At 44.9% G+C, this 16,699-nt stretch overlaps 1 protein-coding gene across 8 annotated transcripts in view; it reads left to right on the top strand.

Annotated features, from left to right (window-relative positions):
• CELF2 (CUGBP Elav-like family member 2) overlaps window positions 1-16,699 on the top strand; it is a 298,791-nt gene that overhangs the window by 183,087 nt on the left and 99,005 nt on the right. For all 8 annotated transcript variants that reach the window (XM_025853498.2, XM_025853497.2, XM_025853500.2 and 5 more), the window contains one exon: window positions 3,817-3,899. In XM_025853498.2, the coding sequence (XP_025709283.1) occupies window positions 3,817-3,899 (83 nt within the window). The remainder of the gene's footprint in view (window positions 1-3,816; window positions 3,900-16,699) is intronic.

Genomic DNA, 16,699 nt, shown 5'->3' with positions numbered 1-16,699 from the left:
TTTTTATTCGCGGATTAAGAGGTAATGAAACTAAAGCAACTAAGGTATAGAGGAAGTAAGCTCTTTCTGTCTAAGTCACTCAGGAAGCAAATGTATGAAACCGAAAGTAGAGTCTTGAGGTGATACTCCCAATCCTGTTGTCTTCCCCAAAACCCCCGTGTTTGTGCAAGTAGTTCAGTGCATGAGGGTACCCAGCTGAGGCTACGAGCAGAGGCAGATTCAGCCCAGCCCCTGCTCACCATGCCTGGGGTCATGGGGAGGAGCTGTGCCCACCTTTTCCAAAGGTGCTAAGTCTGTTTCCCAAGCACAGCACCGAGGGGCTGAGCTGTTGGTTTGGGGGTCGGGAAGCAGATCACCAGTATCAACTGGGATGTTCTCCTGTGTTTTATTACAACTACAACTAGACCTTATCTTGGCATAATCTCTAAAAACGTTTGTTTCAATGGGTAAAGGAGGCGAGAGCTATGTACAGTTTGAAGAGGGTCTGTCGAGGTAACCCTGATTGCACAAGCTGAGAGGACACTGGATGCAACTGGAAAGAGTTTGAGATTTGGGGTATCTTCCCATCTGCCCTTTTGGACATGAGACTCCTCTAATTCCTTTCCTCTCTGCCTCCCTGTCTCACACTGTTCACTTGCCCTTTCTCTGCACACACACTCGTACACACACACTCATACACTCATACATACACTCATACACACTCACACACACACACACACACACACGCACGCACCACCTTCTCTTCACTTCCAACTTTGTTCAAGAGGAAAGGGCTTTAGCCAAATTGACACGAAGATGTAAATAGCTAAGAACAATTAGATGTTTCCATCCCCATGGGGAGCATTTTAATCCTTAAATCGGAAACAAACTGTACCTTCCTAGCAGATTTCAGGCAATGAGAAGTAGTAGGGATTCTGTTCAGACGTTGAAGGCAGGAGCGCTTCCTTTATTCCCAAGACTGTTGCAGCTTGGTCTGAGCTCTTCCGGTTGGCCCCACACATGGGATTCACTCAGGAGCGTCATCCTTGCTCCTTGCTGCTTTTATCTTATCATTGTCCTTAGTTCGCCCTTTTCGGTGCCCCTGCCCGCCCTTCCACCATCCCTGTACACTGGTCTGCACCTCCTTCTCAGCTCAGCCTGGCCACCCTGGCTTTCTTCTTCACCTTCTGAATTGCTTTCTCTCCCGGCAGGCACATGCCTTATGACTTCCACTTCACCATTAAGTCTTCTTTCTTCTAAATAACCCCGTCCCAAAATCTGTCTGCACGAGGGTATCAGACTCTGCCCCTGTCCAGAAGCTCTGGTTATCATGGTTGAAGTTTCGAGCTTCCCCATTGCTCCGTTCTCCAGCAGCCAACACCGTAAGCCCAGGAGAGGGAGAGAAGAAGTTCCTGAGCTTCTGTGAGGAGCTTTCAGAAGGCAGAGGTTATGATGTCTCTCTCTGCTTTTCTTACTAGACCAAGCCCAGTGAAGCATAGTTGGTATTTCTGTCTTCCTCTTCTTCTTCTTAGAGTGATTGCAGTGGGTTGCTGGAAGCTGGGACTTGACTTCCCTGTTTAAACTTCTTCCTAGATCCGAAGCAATTCCTATAGCTGGTCTTGGGCTCACATCATGCCACTAAAGCCAGAGTCACTCATTAAATTGAACAGTTCAGTAAAAAAAAAAAAAAAAAAAAAACTACCATCAGGCCAAATGAACTCTGGTCACAGAAGTCAAAATAGCTGAAGTGAAAAACTCATCTAAAAAAAATGGTCAGTCTGGCACCTGGGTGGCTCAGTCAGTTAAGTGTCCGACTCTTGATTTCGGCTTAGGTCATGATCTCAGGGTCCTGAGATTGAGCCCCGTGTCAGACTCCACACTGAGCTTGGGCCCTGCCTAAGATTCTCTCTCTCCCTCTCTCCATCTGCCCCCCCCAACTCAGTCTCTCTCTCTCTCTCTCTCTCTCAAAAATAAATAAAATGGTCAGTCCGCTATCTATGATTCTTTCCAGAAACTTAATGATTTTCAATTTCTTCCATCATGTCATTGAACCCCTACATTTTAGGAGTTTCTAATCCTTGGATGACTGTAGTTTGAGTGCCAAGAAGCAAAGATTGTACTGTGCTTTGTCCGGAAGGTGAAGGTTTTGTATATTTTGTGTATTTAATCTTGGTAGACTAAACCAAAATCGAATATATGAGAGGTTTCCAAATTTCTTATCTAAATGAGGAGGAAGCACTGTAGATGTATTTAGAAATGCTGAATGAATGGAATTGAACTTTATTTTCCCCCTCTCTTTAAAGATTTTATTTATTTGTTTGTTTAGAAAGAGAATGAGTGAGCCCACGTGCATGAACGGGAGAGGGGCAAAGGGAGAGGGGGAGAATCTCCAGCAGACTCCAAGCTGAGTGCAGAGCCCGACACAGGGCTCAATACCATGACCCCGAGATCATGACCTGAGTCAAAATCAAGAGTCAGACGTTCAACTGACTGAGCCACCCAGGCGCCCCTCTCGACTCTTTTGAGTGAGTTTTTGTTTTGAGAAAACAGAATGCCTGAGCCAACCTTTGATGGCTTGCAATGCCAACTCCCTGTTGTCAACCCTGCCATTTTTTTTTTTAATGTCCTTGGTCTTATTTACTTTATTCCCCTAAATAGAACTAAGGTTGATGCCAGAGTGCTGTGCATTTCTGTCATGGTACTTGGTGTAGGTGTATATACTCTGTTTGGTGTGAGTACCTCTCAAAGCCCTCCCCAACTCTCTGGCTCCATGCTTTAGGATCCTCTAGTATACTCAGGGTCAAATATTTACAGCCTTCATGAGTGCATCCCCCCCTTTTCTACCTCAGCACAACTTACAAAGACAGCTCAGAGGCATCTTCTTTTTTCTTTAAAATTTTAAAGATTTTTTTTTCCACCCCCTTTTCCCAAGCCTGGCTGTGCTAAGAACCTATATGCTGATGAACAGATCATTAACTGGTATCACTATCTAATTTAAACAGCTGTGTTAACGAGTATCTTTGGCTACAACTGAAGGAGGGGTCAGCCATCCTTCAGAATGCAGAAGTAACAGTATTAGGCTTCAGCACCATTTTCTTTGGTGAAGGAAGTTGGTTGGGAAGAGGGGTTTGGGTGGCCTCTCCTGGGGGGCATTCAGCCTGGACTCCTGGACTCCCATCAGCTCTTGGAAATAAGGAATCCAAAAGTTGCCGTATCTAATAAGACGTGGAACAGTGTGTGCAAACATGTCTATGGGCGTGTGCCCACCCATACCGTAACTGAATTTCCAAACTGGTTAAAATAGCCCTGCATGTTGGCCAACAAATACTGAGTCTCTTGTATATGGAACTTCGTGTCATACACTATGTTGGAGATAAAAATAAAGCAGTATCCCAGATTTTCAAGACCTTATAATCCAGTGCATTGAGTTTAGAGAGTGTTTTAAAAATGTGATGTTCCTGAATATCTTTTAAGGAAATTATAGTTACTGTAAGTTTCTGCCATTGTCACTGTGATTAAACACTTCTCGTTGTATGTAGCTACACAAGCCCCATTAACATGTCACCCACCACTTCCCCCCCTCATTCCTGAAGAGCTGTGTTCCAGGTAGTTGGTGCACAGAGTTATGAATTGATCTCCAAGGTGGGTAAAGCTAATAAATACGGTTTGGGTGAAAGGCACTGGTAAAAGCTTGAGATGTTATTACTGTTCTCATGCACTTTATTATTTTTTAAATTGTGCATCCTTTTAAGTAGATTATTTGTTCGCCATAGTCTCCATTATATCTAAGCAAAGCATTCACAGAAATTTCTAAAACCTTTTCATTTCTCTCTGTAGGTTGTTGTTTCGTAACATTTTATACAAGAAAAGCTGCACTTGAGGCCCAGAATGCACTGCACAATATTAAAACTTTACCTGGGGTGAGTCGGTTTACTTTTGTACCAAAATCACTTTATTGCTTGAAAATGGTCCTTTCAACTGAAGGTTCTAGTTATGGGCTCTTAGTGGCAAAAATGACTTTGGTCTTTTGAGGAGCGTGTGCTGACCCGTCTGTTCCCCTCAGCAGCCAAACCAGCTGGCCGGCCCATAAAGAGGGGCTGGCATTAATGCCGATGGAAAGAGCTCTCCAATAGTGTGTCCCCTGGTTAGAAAATCAGAGTGACCCCACTGGGTAGCAGCGGCTGCCAAAGAGTATTGGGTGGGCTAAGATTTTAAAAGGGGGGAAAAAAAATCCAACACACACAAGAAAAGCAGATGGAAAAGGAAAAGCTTTTACTCACCAGGAGCCCCTTTTGAAATTTAGTCTTAGATTTTCTTTTGAAAGGACAAAATGTACCCTGTACAGCCATTATATTAAACCTCCTAATGGTTTCTCAACAGTCAATGATGGTTAACAAAGTCAGTGTTTTAATGCCTAATTTGTGGCTTCATGTTGATAGTGAACAGAAAATACAAAGCTTACAATTTTTTTTCCATTTCATTCCTGGTAGTATTTGATGATTAGTACAATTCAGTAGAAGTGAACTGATGTTGTATGTAGCTACTGCATCAGAATACATTATTTCTGGGGTTTTGTGGCAATTTTATATATTGCATGCTGGTGTAAAGTGTCCTGTGCTGTTTGCGTATCTTCCCCATTGACCCAAATATCGGTGATGAGTTCATTTAATATCCTACTGATGTGCGTTGGTTCTAATGAAGAACTTGTGGTAAGCGGTGCAATAATAATTTCACTGAAACCTGGTTTGATCAGAGTATAAGAAAGATAATACAGTGTCCCTAATGTTTCCAGCTGCCATTTTGCTGTCTCTGTAGACATACACGGACACCTGTGTATACACATGCTAACATTTGCACACATAGGCATTTTATACCCCATCACCCCCAGAAAGGAGAGCATTTGTTTAAATCACCTTAGGTCCATTGAAAATTTCATAGTATTTTATAGTGGCAAGACACTCAAGAAAGAGTTTTCAAACCATTAGCTTCTTAGCCACCCAAAAGTAGTAAATTATGAACCATGGTCTTCAATCCCACCTCTGTGGCTCCTCCCTTTTCCTTAAAGCAGATCAAAGAGCAGAGGATTCAGAAAAGCAAGCATGTGGTAGCAGAATTCTCCCTCCCCATTTTGCTACTTCTCCCTGAAACTTTTAAGGTGGTTTTAGTAAGGCAGCTTTTAGTACATCTAAGTGCTTTTGCTCAGTGACTTTTTTTTTTAATATTATTTCAGCTTTGTTTTCCTTATAAATGGAATTTTTTTTTCAGTATAAATTCTAGAAGCCTGCAGTTTTAGATCACATTATCAAATGAAGCAACCAAGACAAATATTTACTGGCTCAGCCAACAATAGGAAAAAATGTTTTTTTTTTTAATTTCTCAGTCTCCTAATCAAACCCAAAGACCACTTTGTAGTCCTTCTTTTAAAAAGAAATACTTTATAATAATCACCACACAAAATCCCTTCTAGGTATATTGGAAAAAATTCCTGAGATGAATTTATTTAGCATTTAGGATATATTAATGCCGAATCACATTCTATTTTAAATTAATGCAAAGCTTGGGTAATTTGAATTCATCCACTCCACTAAAATTTGCACAACTCCCCAGTATGCCATCCTTAGTGGTGAAGACACTCTCAAGAAGCCCAGAGTTAATATGTGATGAGTGGGCCATGTTGAAAAACATACAAGGGGCTGGCAAGTCTCCTTCTTTTTGGGACATCTTACTCTGACCCTTTCCTAGCAAACAAGTAGCATCTTCAGTATTAAAAAAAAAAAAAAAAATGTTGCATATGTTCTGTTTGTCTCTTCTTAAAAATTCTGCATGTGGAAGTCAGCAATGGTGATTTTGGAGACCCATTAAGTGCAAGAATTCTGGAGTTGAAAAAGATGGCTTGGGGATTGTTTCTTGGTTTTCTTTTTCTCCGGTCCAACTTCGTCTGCCCCATTACCTGCCGCGGGTTAAAGGGAAATCGTGAGAAGTCAGGTCTGATTTGTAGGCTCCCAGCCTTCGCAGTGCACACACTCCTGGTACATTTGCTACTTCAAGTTAGGTAAGTGGGAACAGGGTTCCATATATTGCATTTACAGATAGTTCTGTCCGATAAACATCACCCTGAACAGCTATCGGGAAAACATGAAAGTTGGTCTCCTTTCAGCTGTGAGCTTTTGGTGGACAGAAAGAAATGGGACCAGACATAAAAGACTAATGCATATTTGGGGGGAAAAAATATTGCAGGGTGCCTTGCTGTTTGATTACAAGCCTTGGAATTAGTCAACATTTCCATAATTCTAAACCAATATACACCTGTTTTCCCACTGTGATGTGAAGGCACAACTTAATTTAACAGAACCCCTGCTGTGCTAAATCTCTCATTAACTACCAAGTGAGTTCGGTAATTTAAAGTTGTAGCACTACTATTTTAACTGGTTGCCTTCATATTATGAAATTAATAAGAAATTAATGATGCACTTTGCCATATGCCTTCAATTTCTTTCTGAATAAAAATAAAAGGGAAAAAGAAAAACACATCAGCAGCTGACACTTTAAAGCTTTTCTGTTTATCATTTTTCCTGCGGATAAAATCCATTAAAAAGGCACTTGCTGCTTTTTTTTTTTTTCTAAAGTGTCCAAAACTTTCAATTTAAAACAAGATCAAACAGTGCTGGGTTCCCCCCAACACACACACACCCGTTTAATTTTCTTTTGCAGCTGATGTTTTGTATCATAGAGAACTTTTATCGTGCTCCAAACTTGATTGATGTTTGGGGACCCATCTTTCGGTCTTGAGAGAAACAAAGAACTCAGTTAGTATGGCAGTCGAAAAAAGTGCTGATGGGATATCTTATTCAGGCACCCTTCCTTCATGCTACGTGTGGGTCATAGAGACCCTTTCCATAGTGGACGGGGGGATAGGGCGAAGGATCAATGCAGAGTCAAAGGGCACATTTTTCACGCCATGTGACTGAGGAGGACATTGGGTCTTTCATCCCCTCAAATGCTCACCAGAAATCCTGGAAATACACTATTGGTAACAAAGGGAGCCGATTCCACAGCTCAACACAGGGAGGAGCAAAGAATGAGCATCTGGGGGTCCTTTCCCTGGGTTGACCCCGCTGTCCTCTGGAAAGGGAGCCCTGACGCTTAAGCAGCAGATCACATCTCAGGCACAGTGCCTTACTTACTCCCGAAATCCCGTTAGGTTAACAAAACACTAATGAGTCTCGCGTGCCTACTGTGTGCCAGGCACTAAGCTAGAGCAGTTCATGCATGCGCCTGCCTGCCCTTCAGCTGCGTAGTGAGTGAGACTCCCATCACCCGGGAGAGAAGACCTCTGGTATGTCAGGCAGGACCACGTGACGAGCCCTAGGGCTGGCTGCAAACCTGACCTTTTCCGAAGCCGAGTCACTTGTGTTCCTGGACAGATTTTGGTTGCCTCTGCCTGTTGACAGTATAGCAAGCCAAGCTCAGAGGTGGCTTCTTTTGTTCAGGAAGGCACAGCCTACCTGGTAGAAGTAGTCAGTAGAAATGTCATCGTCCACCATTGTATCTCCCAGAGAGAAATCTCTGTGAAGGCAACCTGCGAGATTCATTTTGTTTTCACCGACTTGATTTAGCTTAATTAAAAAATAAAATAAAGACCTTAATAGAGGCACAGGAAAGCCCCCACGATCTTTTCGATAATCAGATGTCCAGGGCCACAGAGCCCCATGCCAGTGTCAGCACTGTGCCTTAGGTCATTCTTCTTTCAAGGTCTTCACACATACTGTCTCTAGCAATAAGGCTTTCTGATTGAAAATCTACAGCAGTATCATTAGAGCATTCACTGTATAAATTAATTTAATTAAGGATGTAATAACAGAGAGGAATACAGTTTTGAAAAAGCTCTTAAATTTTAAAAGCAAGGAGGAATCAGAATCTAAATGTCTGGTAAAATATTAATTGCAAATTTCTTCCAGACATTTTCTCGGCCTATGCCTTACTCCTTCCTTTCTTTTTAGAATCACGACGAGTTTTATTAAATGCAGTTTATATTAAGGAGTTACTGCCCTGAGAGAACATTTGTTTAGAGCACTCCATTTTAGTGGTGGCTTGCTGAAAGGTGTTTTATAATAACACATGCAATGTGAGCAAGGACTGCACGTAGATTGGAGATATAAAACAAATGAGCCTCATCCAGTAGGAAGAAGCTGTAAATAAAACTGCCTCTTGGGACAAGTGTGTTCACCCACATGAAGTGAATGAGCCCCTTCTTGGCTTGCCCTTGAAGAGATCATTTACCGACGCGGGTAGGCACTCTCTTTCCTCCCAGGTGGCTTTCCACACAACTCTCCATAGAATTGTACCCCTGTGTCCTTTAAGAGTGGAATGCTGGGGGTTTAATATTCTCTCAACAGAATAGCTAGGATCTCACTGGGACCAAATTCAATTTGCCCATTGAATGCGTTTTGAGGTGCTCATTTTCTTTGAACCACCTCTTCTAATTATTAATAAGTATTTAATGCCTTTGTTCTCAGAGCCTTGATGATTATTTTTATCATTCATCATTATTATTTCTGTCATAAAATCCCTCAAACCTCATCTCATCATATCATGGATATTCCCCGCTCTCCGCCCCGAAACCATCTCATTTAAATCTAAAGCCTAACTAGGCCGGGCTAGATAAAGTTTCTTCTCAGATGCCATTTACTTAAAACAGGTAGGAAGAAACGGCCAAAACATCTGCACGAGCAGAATTCAGGCCTCAAAATCGTGTATCATGTAGAACACACAGAACATTCATGCACTCGTTCGACAAGTCTTCATCGAATTTTTATTGTTTGCCCGGAACTGCTCCGGTAACTAGAGAATATAGTAGCAGCCACGCTATTTATAACTGAATCACCCCAAAACAAAGCAAGCCCACCATGCCTGTACATGCATAATGCTTAATAAATAGCTCTTGGATATTTAGTGCCCAAGTGAGTTAGTTTCACAAAATATTTCCAGAGGAGTCAAGTTTTGTTCCCGAAAAATGGCGGTTTTGCCCACAAGTGTTCCAAGTGCTCCAAAATCCAAGATGAATGTAGATTTGCTGTTACATGTGTGAGAGAGATGTAATTTATATCCTACACCCAGAGCTCTATGTACGTCTCTATATACTTAAGATGGATATATGTTCACACACATCCACATGTGGGTATTAATTCAGCCAAATGAAACCAGGAAGATAGAACTTAAAATCCCATTTTGTGTTTGGCCTGCCAACATAGCCTTCATTACTTTGTAGTCCCCTTTCTTGCGTTAGGCTTCGTGAACTCTATCCTTCTTACGTTGGTTTGTCTGTTGGCTGGTCTCTGCTTCGAGTCAGGATCATGGCGAATGCTCAGTGCATGCTCGAGGATACTCGAAAACTGCCATTTAATGGCGTTAATCCCTGCCTTCCACCTTCTTAACAGAAGAGGAGGTGCTGGATGAGATAATGTATGTAAAGCTTTCTGAGCCCCTGAAGAAATGTGCTTCAAAGACATTGTTTCTACTTGACAGGTTGTGTAGGTGTGAACTCTCGGGTAGCAACCCAGCATACCCAACACATGTGCCGTGTAGTGTGTAAACCGGGAACATCGATTTGGCGTATGTTCTTGAGATTTGCATCTGCTGGATGGGGCCTGGGCCGAAATTGTTGGCCTCGTAGGACCTGCCCAAAGCTATTCCCCTGCTGCCCGCATTGTTTTTAGTATAACCCTAAGTTCTGCAGATGAAAGGTAAACGAAAAGTAAGGACCTTTTTTTTTTTTTTTTTTAAGATGACCTTGTGAGGGACTGTGATGGAGAGTGAGTATCATGGTATGGGTAGGGAGCAGCTCCTTGGGGGTGCACCTGCCCACCTGGAGCCAAGCCAGCGTGGAGAAGGGCTCAAGCTGCAGAAAGAAGCAGCCCCAAGTGGGATTGGGCAGGCATGGCAGGGGTGCTGAAAGAATCTCGGGGCCCAGCTGGTTCCCAGTCCGTGGGCCAATCGCAAGGGGTCTGGGAAAGCACATTTTAATGCTTCACAGAAAGCCCTTGGAACTCGTCTAGTTCACGCACCATAAAATTTTTACCTGCCACCTGACCGAGCAGAGGGTTCTTCTGCTTTAGACTGGCAGGCATTCAGTTTAGTAGCTTTGATTGGCAGGTAGTGATGTATGGCTTTGATTAACTAAAAGGAAAACCTGGTTACTTTTAAATTAGGACCCACTCAATATAAGGAAGTGTGTGGGAGAAAATGAGGGGTCGTTGGTAGTGAAAAGTTGGAAATGACCGAGCGAAGCAGCCCAGCCGGCCCAGGGTTAAAAAGGGGAGCAGCTACACCACATTTGATAATGGAACTTGGGTGGAAGGTCTTGCTTCCTTGATTTTGCAAACAACATAGTCTCAACTACATACCTAGTTACCGAGACTGTTGTGAGGGCTTCGGAGAGCATCTGTGCAAACGCCTGAGCTCAGGGGCCCGGCCGGGGGTGTAGAATTGCCCTGTGTCATGAAGCAGGACTGCGATCCCATTGGTAACATGTGAGGACACAATAGGATGGCACGTGGCAAAAAAAAAAAAAGAATAGTTAGATTTCAGAGGTACTTATTTCTCTTTGATATCCCGAGACTACCTCGGGAATATTAAGTTCACTCATTAGATCCCAGTTCCATTAGAGGTTGATAAGATTTCAGAAGAAGATTGTGGGGAGAATCCATGAATTTGATTAAAGTTCTGGATGGAACTGCAGAGGAAGGAGTTATGACAATCAAATGAAAGGGGAAAGGTTTTTTTCAAATTTTTTTTAAAGATTTTATTTTTAAGTTATTTCTATGCCCAATGTGGGGCTTGAACTTACAACCCCAGGGGAAATTAAAAAAAAATAAAGTTGGAAAATAGTTCACATTATGCCTTCAGAGTATTATGTAGTCCCCATGAGAACTCGTCCCCTGAAAATATTACTATCGTGCCAGACAGACCATGGGAATCTATCACGGGGTGGGGTGGGCACAGCTCAGGAGACTGTGTCCAGTGCAAGTAGGCTGGCCAGTTCTCAGCCTCAAGCTCCAGGCCATGAAAAAGTATGTGACCTGGGTGGGTGTGGTTCTTCCCCACCCACCACAACGTGGAGAATGGCCTAGCTGGGGGAAGAGCGGCCAGGATCAAAGGGAGCCTTAGAACCCCCAGTGGGCCAGATCCAGTGCGGTGAGTGCAAGGCAAGCAGGCCAGCCCCTGGGAGGCGGGCAGGGAAAGAAGCTTCGTGTACCCTTTGCTCATTTGAGCCGCAGACTGTCACCGTGCACAGGTGCTCAGGAAGTCTCATTAGTATTATGACATAAGCTATTAAAGTTGTTTTTATAATAAAGCAGTATCTCAGGACCGTATCATTACTGCTCTCCCTACCCACAAGTCACCAAGATGAAAGCATAAACAGTAAACCGTTGCCTGCAGGAGACTGCAGAGAAGGGACACGGTGACAAATGTTCTCTTTTACACTCTGTATTGTTCCTGACTGTCATTACTTCCCACCAGTACTCAGAACACACACGAGTACTGCCGTCCCCTCCCCCACCAGCTTCGAGGCGCCCTGGAAAGTGCTTCCTTTCTTCCTCTGCAAAACAAACTGGTTGCACTCAGTGGTTCTTAGAGCCCTTTCTAGTCTTGCAGGACTGTTCTCCTGTGCTTTCTCTACAGTAATGTCCTACTTAAGGAAGAATGTCTGTGTGTACATCTGTCTGTCTGCCTGTTCATCTAAGTAGGGAGCCAGGCAGATGGACATGCCTTGACTTGCTTCAGCTGTGGGTTAGTAACTTCAGAAGATAGTTGAACCTTGAACCACACTGGTTTGAACTGCGTGGGTCCACTTACAGGTGGATTTTTTTATATAAATACAGTACTGTAAAATGTGTTTTCTCTTAGGATTTTCTCAAGGGCACTTTTTTTGCCAGCTTACTTGATTATGAGAGTACAACATATAATACATGTAACATACAAAATACATGTTAATGGGCTGTTTATGTGATTGGTAGTAGTTAGGCTTTTGGAGTTAAGTTTTTGGAGAGTCAAAAGTTATACACAGATTTTTGACCACACCGGGGGATGGCGCCCCTAGCTCTCCCATTGTTCAAGGGCCAACTGTACCTTATATAGAAGAATTTGGACCATTCAGAATCTCTGGACATCTCTCTGCTTCCCATGCCCCTCTGGTTTTGAACCAACCGAGAGTCTACCATTCATAATTTTCCCACCATCGGGAAGGAGGGGGAGGTGATGAGGGCTAACAAGCCAGTTTAATTCCTTGCTTACAGCCTTGGTTTGACAAGTAAGGGCACTTAACCTAATGAGGCTTCAGGATTATTGGTGGATATCTGTTATCTGTTTGATTCCTGTCCCCAGTTAACATGGGTAAGTGAGTCACCTGTGTTTGTAGATGGCTTTCCAGTGTTGTTTGTTATCCCTTCTAAAAATATTTCAGGTGATGTATTGATAGCATTCACCTTGTTATACTGAGGACACCGAGGCACTGGGAGATTAGATTAACTTCTCTGACCTCCCCTAGCAAAGCAGTGACAGCACTAGAATTAGAAGCCACAGTTGCTAAAACTCCCCAGGAGCGTGGTCTCCTGAGAGTGGGTTTGGCACGATGTTCACCATATCCTAGGGGGTAGGGAGCGTGACTCGGGAGGCCGGCACATCACAGCAACAAAACCACTGCAGAAGTCACCGTGTGCTGGTGGTCCACTTCTCAGGCACCATGGGGAGGCTCTGTGACTCTATTACTTGGAATTGTCACAGCATCGCCACAAGGCATGTAGCCAATGGCCCCATTGGCTGGTGAGGAACGGAAACTCAGGAGTGACTTGTCCAGGGTAAGACAGCTGGTGACCGTGAGTCCCTGACCCTGGAGGCCACTGTCGGTGGCACGGAGGCTTGCAGGTCCTGGGCCCGGCTGGGTCCCACTGTTTCAGGAGACCTGCAGCGGCTAGTATGCTCCCTTAGTACTGCCATCGCTCCATCGATCCCCTCGGAACGTCCGTGTCTGCTCCCCTGGGAGCTGTCCTGAAATAAATCTGTATCCTCAGCTCTTTGACCGCTAGAGCTGGCCATGTCACACGGTGAGCTCACCCGAGGGGCAGAGCATCTGGGTCCTGGTGCTTCGCTAAGCAGGCCTCCCCGGAAGGCAGCTGGTGCCCTCCCCCGGGAGCCGGTCCTGATGCCACCGCTTTGCCAGAGATGCGGAGCCATGCTCTCTTGCCCAGGCTGACACCACCGGCCTCATTGGTGGGTGCGGCGAGACCCATTTGCTGTGACTTGGATCTAAGGTTCCTCACACCAGGCTCTCGAAGAGGGAGCTACCCATCAAAGGCAGTCACTCCTGTAAGAGGAACTGCTTTGCAAAAGTGATTATAAATGCAACACCTTTCTTCAGAGGAATGTAGCTTTACCAACACCATCTCATTAACATTCATGTTATTAGGGTCCTTTTCTTTATCTGCATCCACAGGCTCTCGGTCCCAGTCCCCAATCTGCATTCTAATGCCCTGCTCCGTCCAGCTGGCCTCCCCTCCATCTCTTGGCTCTGTGTCCATCCGTAGGGGAAGGGCAGAGTGGGGGCTGGGCTCATCTCAGAAGATCAGGCACAAACCCCGTGGCTCACCACCCAGAGCATGAAGCAGCAAGCCAGCAGGCAGGCCGTGGCCGTGCAGGAGGGCTGGCAAAGAAGTAGACATTCCAGCCACCCTCAATCATCACGCCCCCTCCCCGTATTTTACTGTTGAGTCTGCAGCATCTGAATCCTCCACTTCTGAAAACGGGGGACCAGATGCTGCACCCCAGAAGAGCACACTAGGAAAGAAGTAGCAGGTGCTGCGGGTGGGGTTGCACGCAGCCCCCTCCGTGGCCGCACTCACAGCCACGACATGGTCAGGGGCTTTCCCTCGAGTCCAGGAGGCTTGGGTGTCCTCTCTCTGTCCCCAGCCAGCCACCTGCTCTGTTCCCCCCCCTTTGTCGGCAGGCAAGGTAGGACCAAAGGCTGAGTGCGGGGGGGCGGAGGGCAAGTTACCTGGTTAATTCCTTCTGGGCATCATGCCACGATTGCTTTGTTGCCGTGAATGTAGATACGTGGGTGTGTCAGAGACTTGGTCGCGTGCCCGCCGCCGCCGCCACCGGCCTGGTGGTGACAGCAGGAGCCAGGACACCGTGTTATGGTTCGTGGAGTTAAACCGGGAGTTCTCTGATCTCAGGGCCACCGAGTCCTATGCTCCCATCCTTTATCAGGGACCGGAAGGACCAAATTAAAGTGAGGAACTAGGTTCCCTAGAAATTCACCTCCACCCTGAAGGTTAAGATGGGTGACCGCGGGTCAAATTCTGCCCTTTGTGCACTTACCCACGCACACGCTGTATTTAGTTTCTTCAGAAAAGCATATATATAAATACAGTACCAGGAAACCGTGCAGATGTTTTGTACTAAGTGATACATGAGGTCCAGTGCACCATGGACCCAGTGCCCTCGAGTCACATGGCTCAGGAAATAGAAAGTTAATTACTGTCATTGAATATATACTGTAAGCTGGGTGTAAATGCAAGAACAGTAGTTCTAGAACTCCAGAAGTATGTTTCTAGCAAATTTTGGTTTTGTAAATGTTTTGTCTAAATGGCTATTTTTCAGTGACTTTCAGAATTTAGATAATTTTAACCAAGTAACAATAGTAATAGCTAACGTTTACTGAGCACTTACTATATCTTGGGCACTGTGCCCAGGGCTTTAATTATACACCCGAGCTCATGAAAATAATAAAATAATAGGTAAATAATAAAACAGTGAGTAATAATTTGTTTTCCCCCTCTGGTTGCACTTTCAACGAGAAGACTGTCATTCCAAATTTAAGAGCATTAAAGTAGTTTTGACTATTACAGAAAAGTTCCCTAACAAATTATGGAATGTCTCTTCTGGCTAATAATTGACCTCCTCCACCTAGATACGAGGATGGTGTGAAAGACAACTGTCCTCTACTTCAGTTTAACTTCACCTGTAATCCTAACCATTCTTCGTATCTGATGATTCACTAATACTTACCAACTATCATTTAAATAGGGAGAGGCGCTTCAGCCTAGATTTGGACGAGCTGTATCTTAGATTTCTTCTGCAGCTCATGGGGGCATTAACTATAATCACAAATCCTACCAAAACGCACAAGTGCCACTGGGGCATCAATTAGAGAACCCTAATCACTGAGTTACCCAAATCATTCCTGAGTCAGCATTGCCCAGTTGGAAAACCTGGAGGTCATTAACCAGAACTAAATATCATCCAGTAAGGAAAAGAGGAGTCCCAAACCTAGGAAATCCTGGGGCTGCTTTCAGTAGATTTCTGTTTCCTTAAATGTGGTTCTCTGGGTCAGCAGAAGACGAGGGGGCGTGTGGAGGAAAATAGACCCCATCTCATCATAGGTCATGGACTGTGGAAGCTGAAAGTGTTTTTGGAGACAGTACTGCCCACCCCTCATGTTACAGACAAGGAAGCAAAAGCCCAGAATAGGTGGCGGGGTGGATTGGGAAGAGCAGTGCGAACCTGTTGCTCTTGTCCACGCCTCACGCCCCCACAATTTCTGTACGAGATTATACCAAACACGTCACTTAAAGAATCAGAAATTCAGGACCCAAGCGACCCCTGTCCGTGGCATTACCACTGTACGATGTGAGGCGAACGTGGTGATTCTCTTCTCCTTTCCACCCCCTGAGAAAGACTCAGGAATAATGTTCTTCCGTGCCATTTACCTAAAATGACAGGTGAACTAGATGAATTTTTACACAAAGGGATGAAGAAAAGCGAAAGTCGTCCCAAGTTTAAGTCCATTTGCCTCTAGTGATTAGTGACTCGGGCTGCACCAAAGACTCACCTGGGGAGCTTTTGAAATTACATATGCCTGGGCTGTGCCCCAGGCAAATTAAATAAGAATCTCTCAGGGGCGGGGAGCCCTGTATCGGTATTTTTAAATTGATCCCAGTGTTCAGCCAACTTTGGAAACCACTGTTGGAGAATGATCACCCATCAACCCCAAGGGTAAGGTGATGGTAATTAGCCTTTTTCCTTCTTCTCATTTGGATGCGTGGGAGCACTCCCACCTGCTGGTTACCCTCCCACGAGTGCAGGTAGCCTTGCTACTCAGAGTGTGGTCCCTGGGACAGCAGCACTGGAAACATCAAGAATGTGTTGGATATGCTGACTCTGGGGCCTCGCCCTGGACCTGTATTTGCCCTTTATCCCGGGTGCTGTGTGTGCATAGCAAAGTTTGATGCATATGCACCGATAGGACCAGGGCTCACCAGGACGGTTATCCTGGGACTCTATCACAGTTCAGTTTTAGATAGCTCTGACTGCATATGCATGCATACCTCCTGCAGGAGTGTGGGTATGTTTCTGCATCTCAGTGCTCAAGAGGGCGGAGCTGCTTTGTGGCTGGAGATCGAACCACCTTCCCTCATTTCCTTGCAGGCTTCCGAAAGTGATCTGGGTGACCCGACCATGTGGGGCAGGTCAGGAAGGAGGTAGAGAGGTCACTGGCATATGAGGAGGTCTTTTGTTGTCCAGCAGCCTCTTTGGATATGGGCAACTGGGTCTTTTCCATGCCATTGACTCTCAAAGACCTGCCGGAAAATCCCGCATGAGTGAGACTTACATAGAATTAATATGCCCCAGACTCTAAGAGGATGAATGGACTTGGTGCTAT

The sequence above is a fragment of the Callorhinus ursinus genome, unplaced genomic scaffold (assembly GCF_003265705.2).
Source record: "Callorhinus ursinus isolate GAN/ISIS: 27379988/994484 unplaced genomic scaffold, GSC_fseal_2.0 scaffold36, whole genome shotgun sequence".
In the NCBI taxonomy this organism is placed as follows: Eukaryota; Metazoa; Chordata; class Mammalia; order Carnivora; family Otariidae; genus Callorhinus; species Callorhinus ursinus.
Note: the sequence above shows the minus strand (reverse complement) of the source record. Positions and strands in the feature narration are given on the sequence as shown.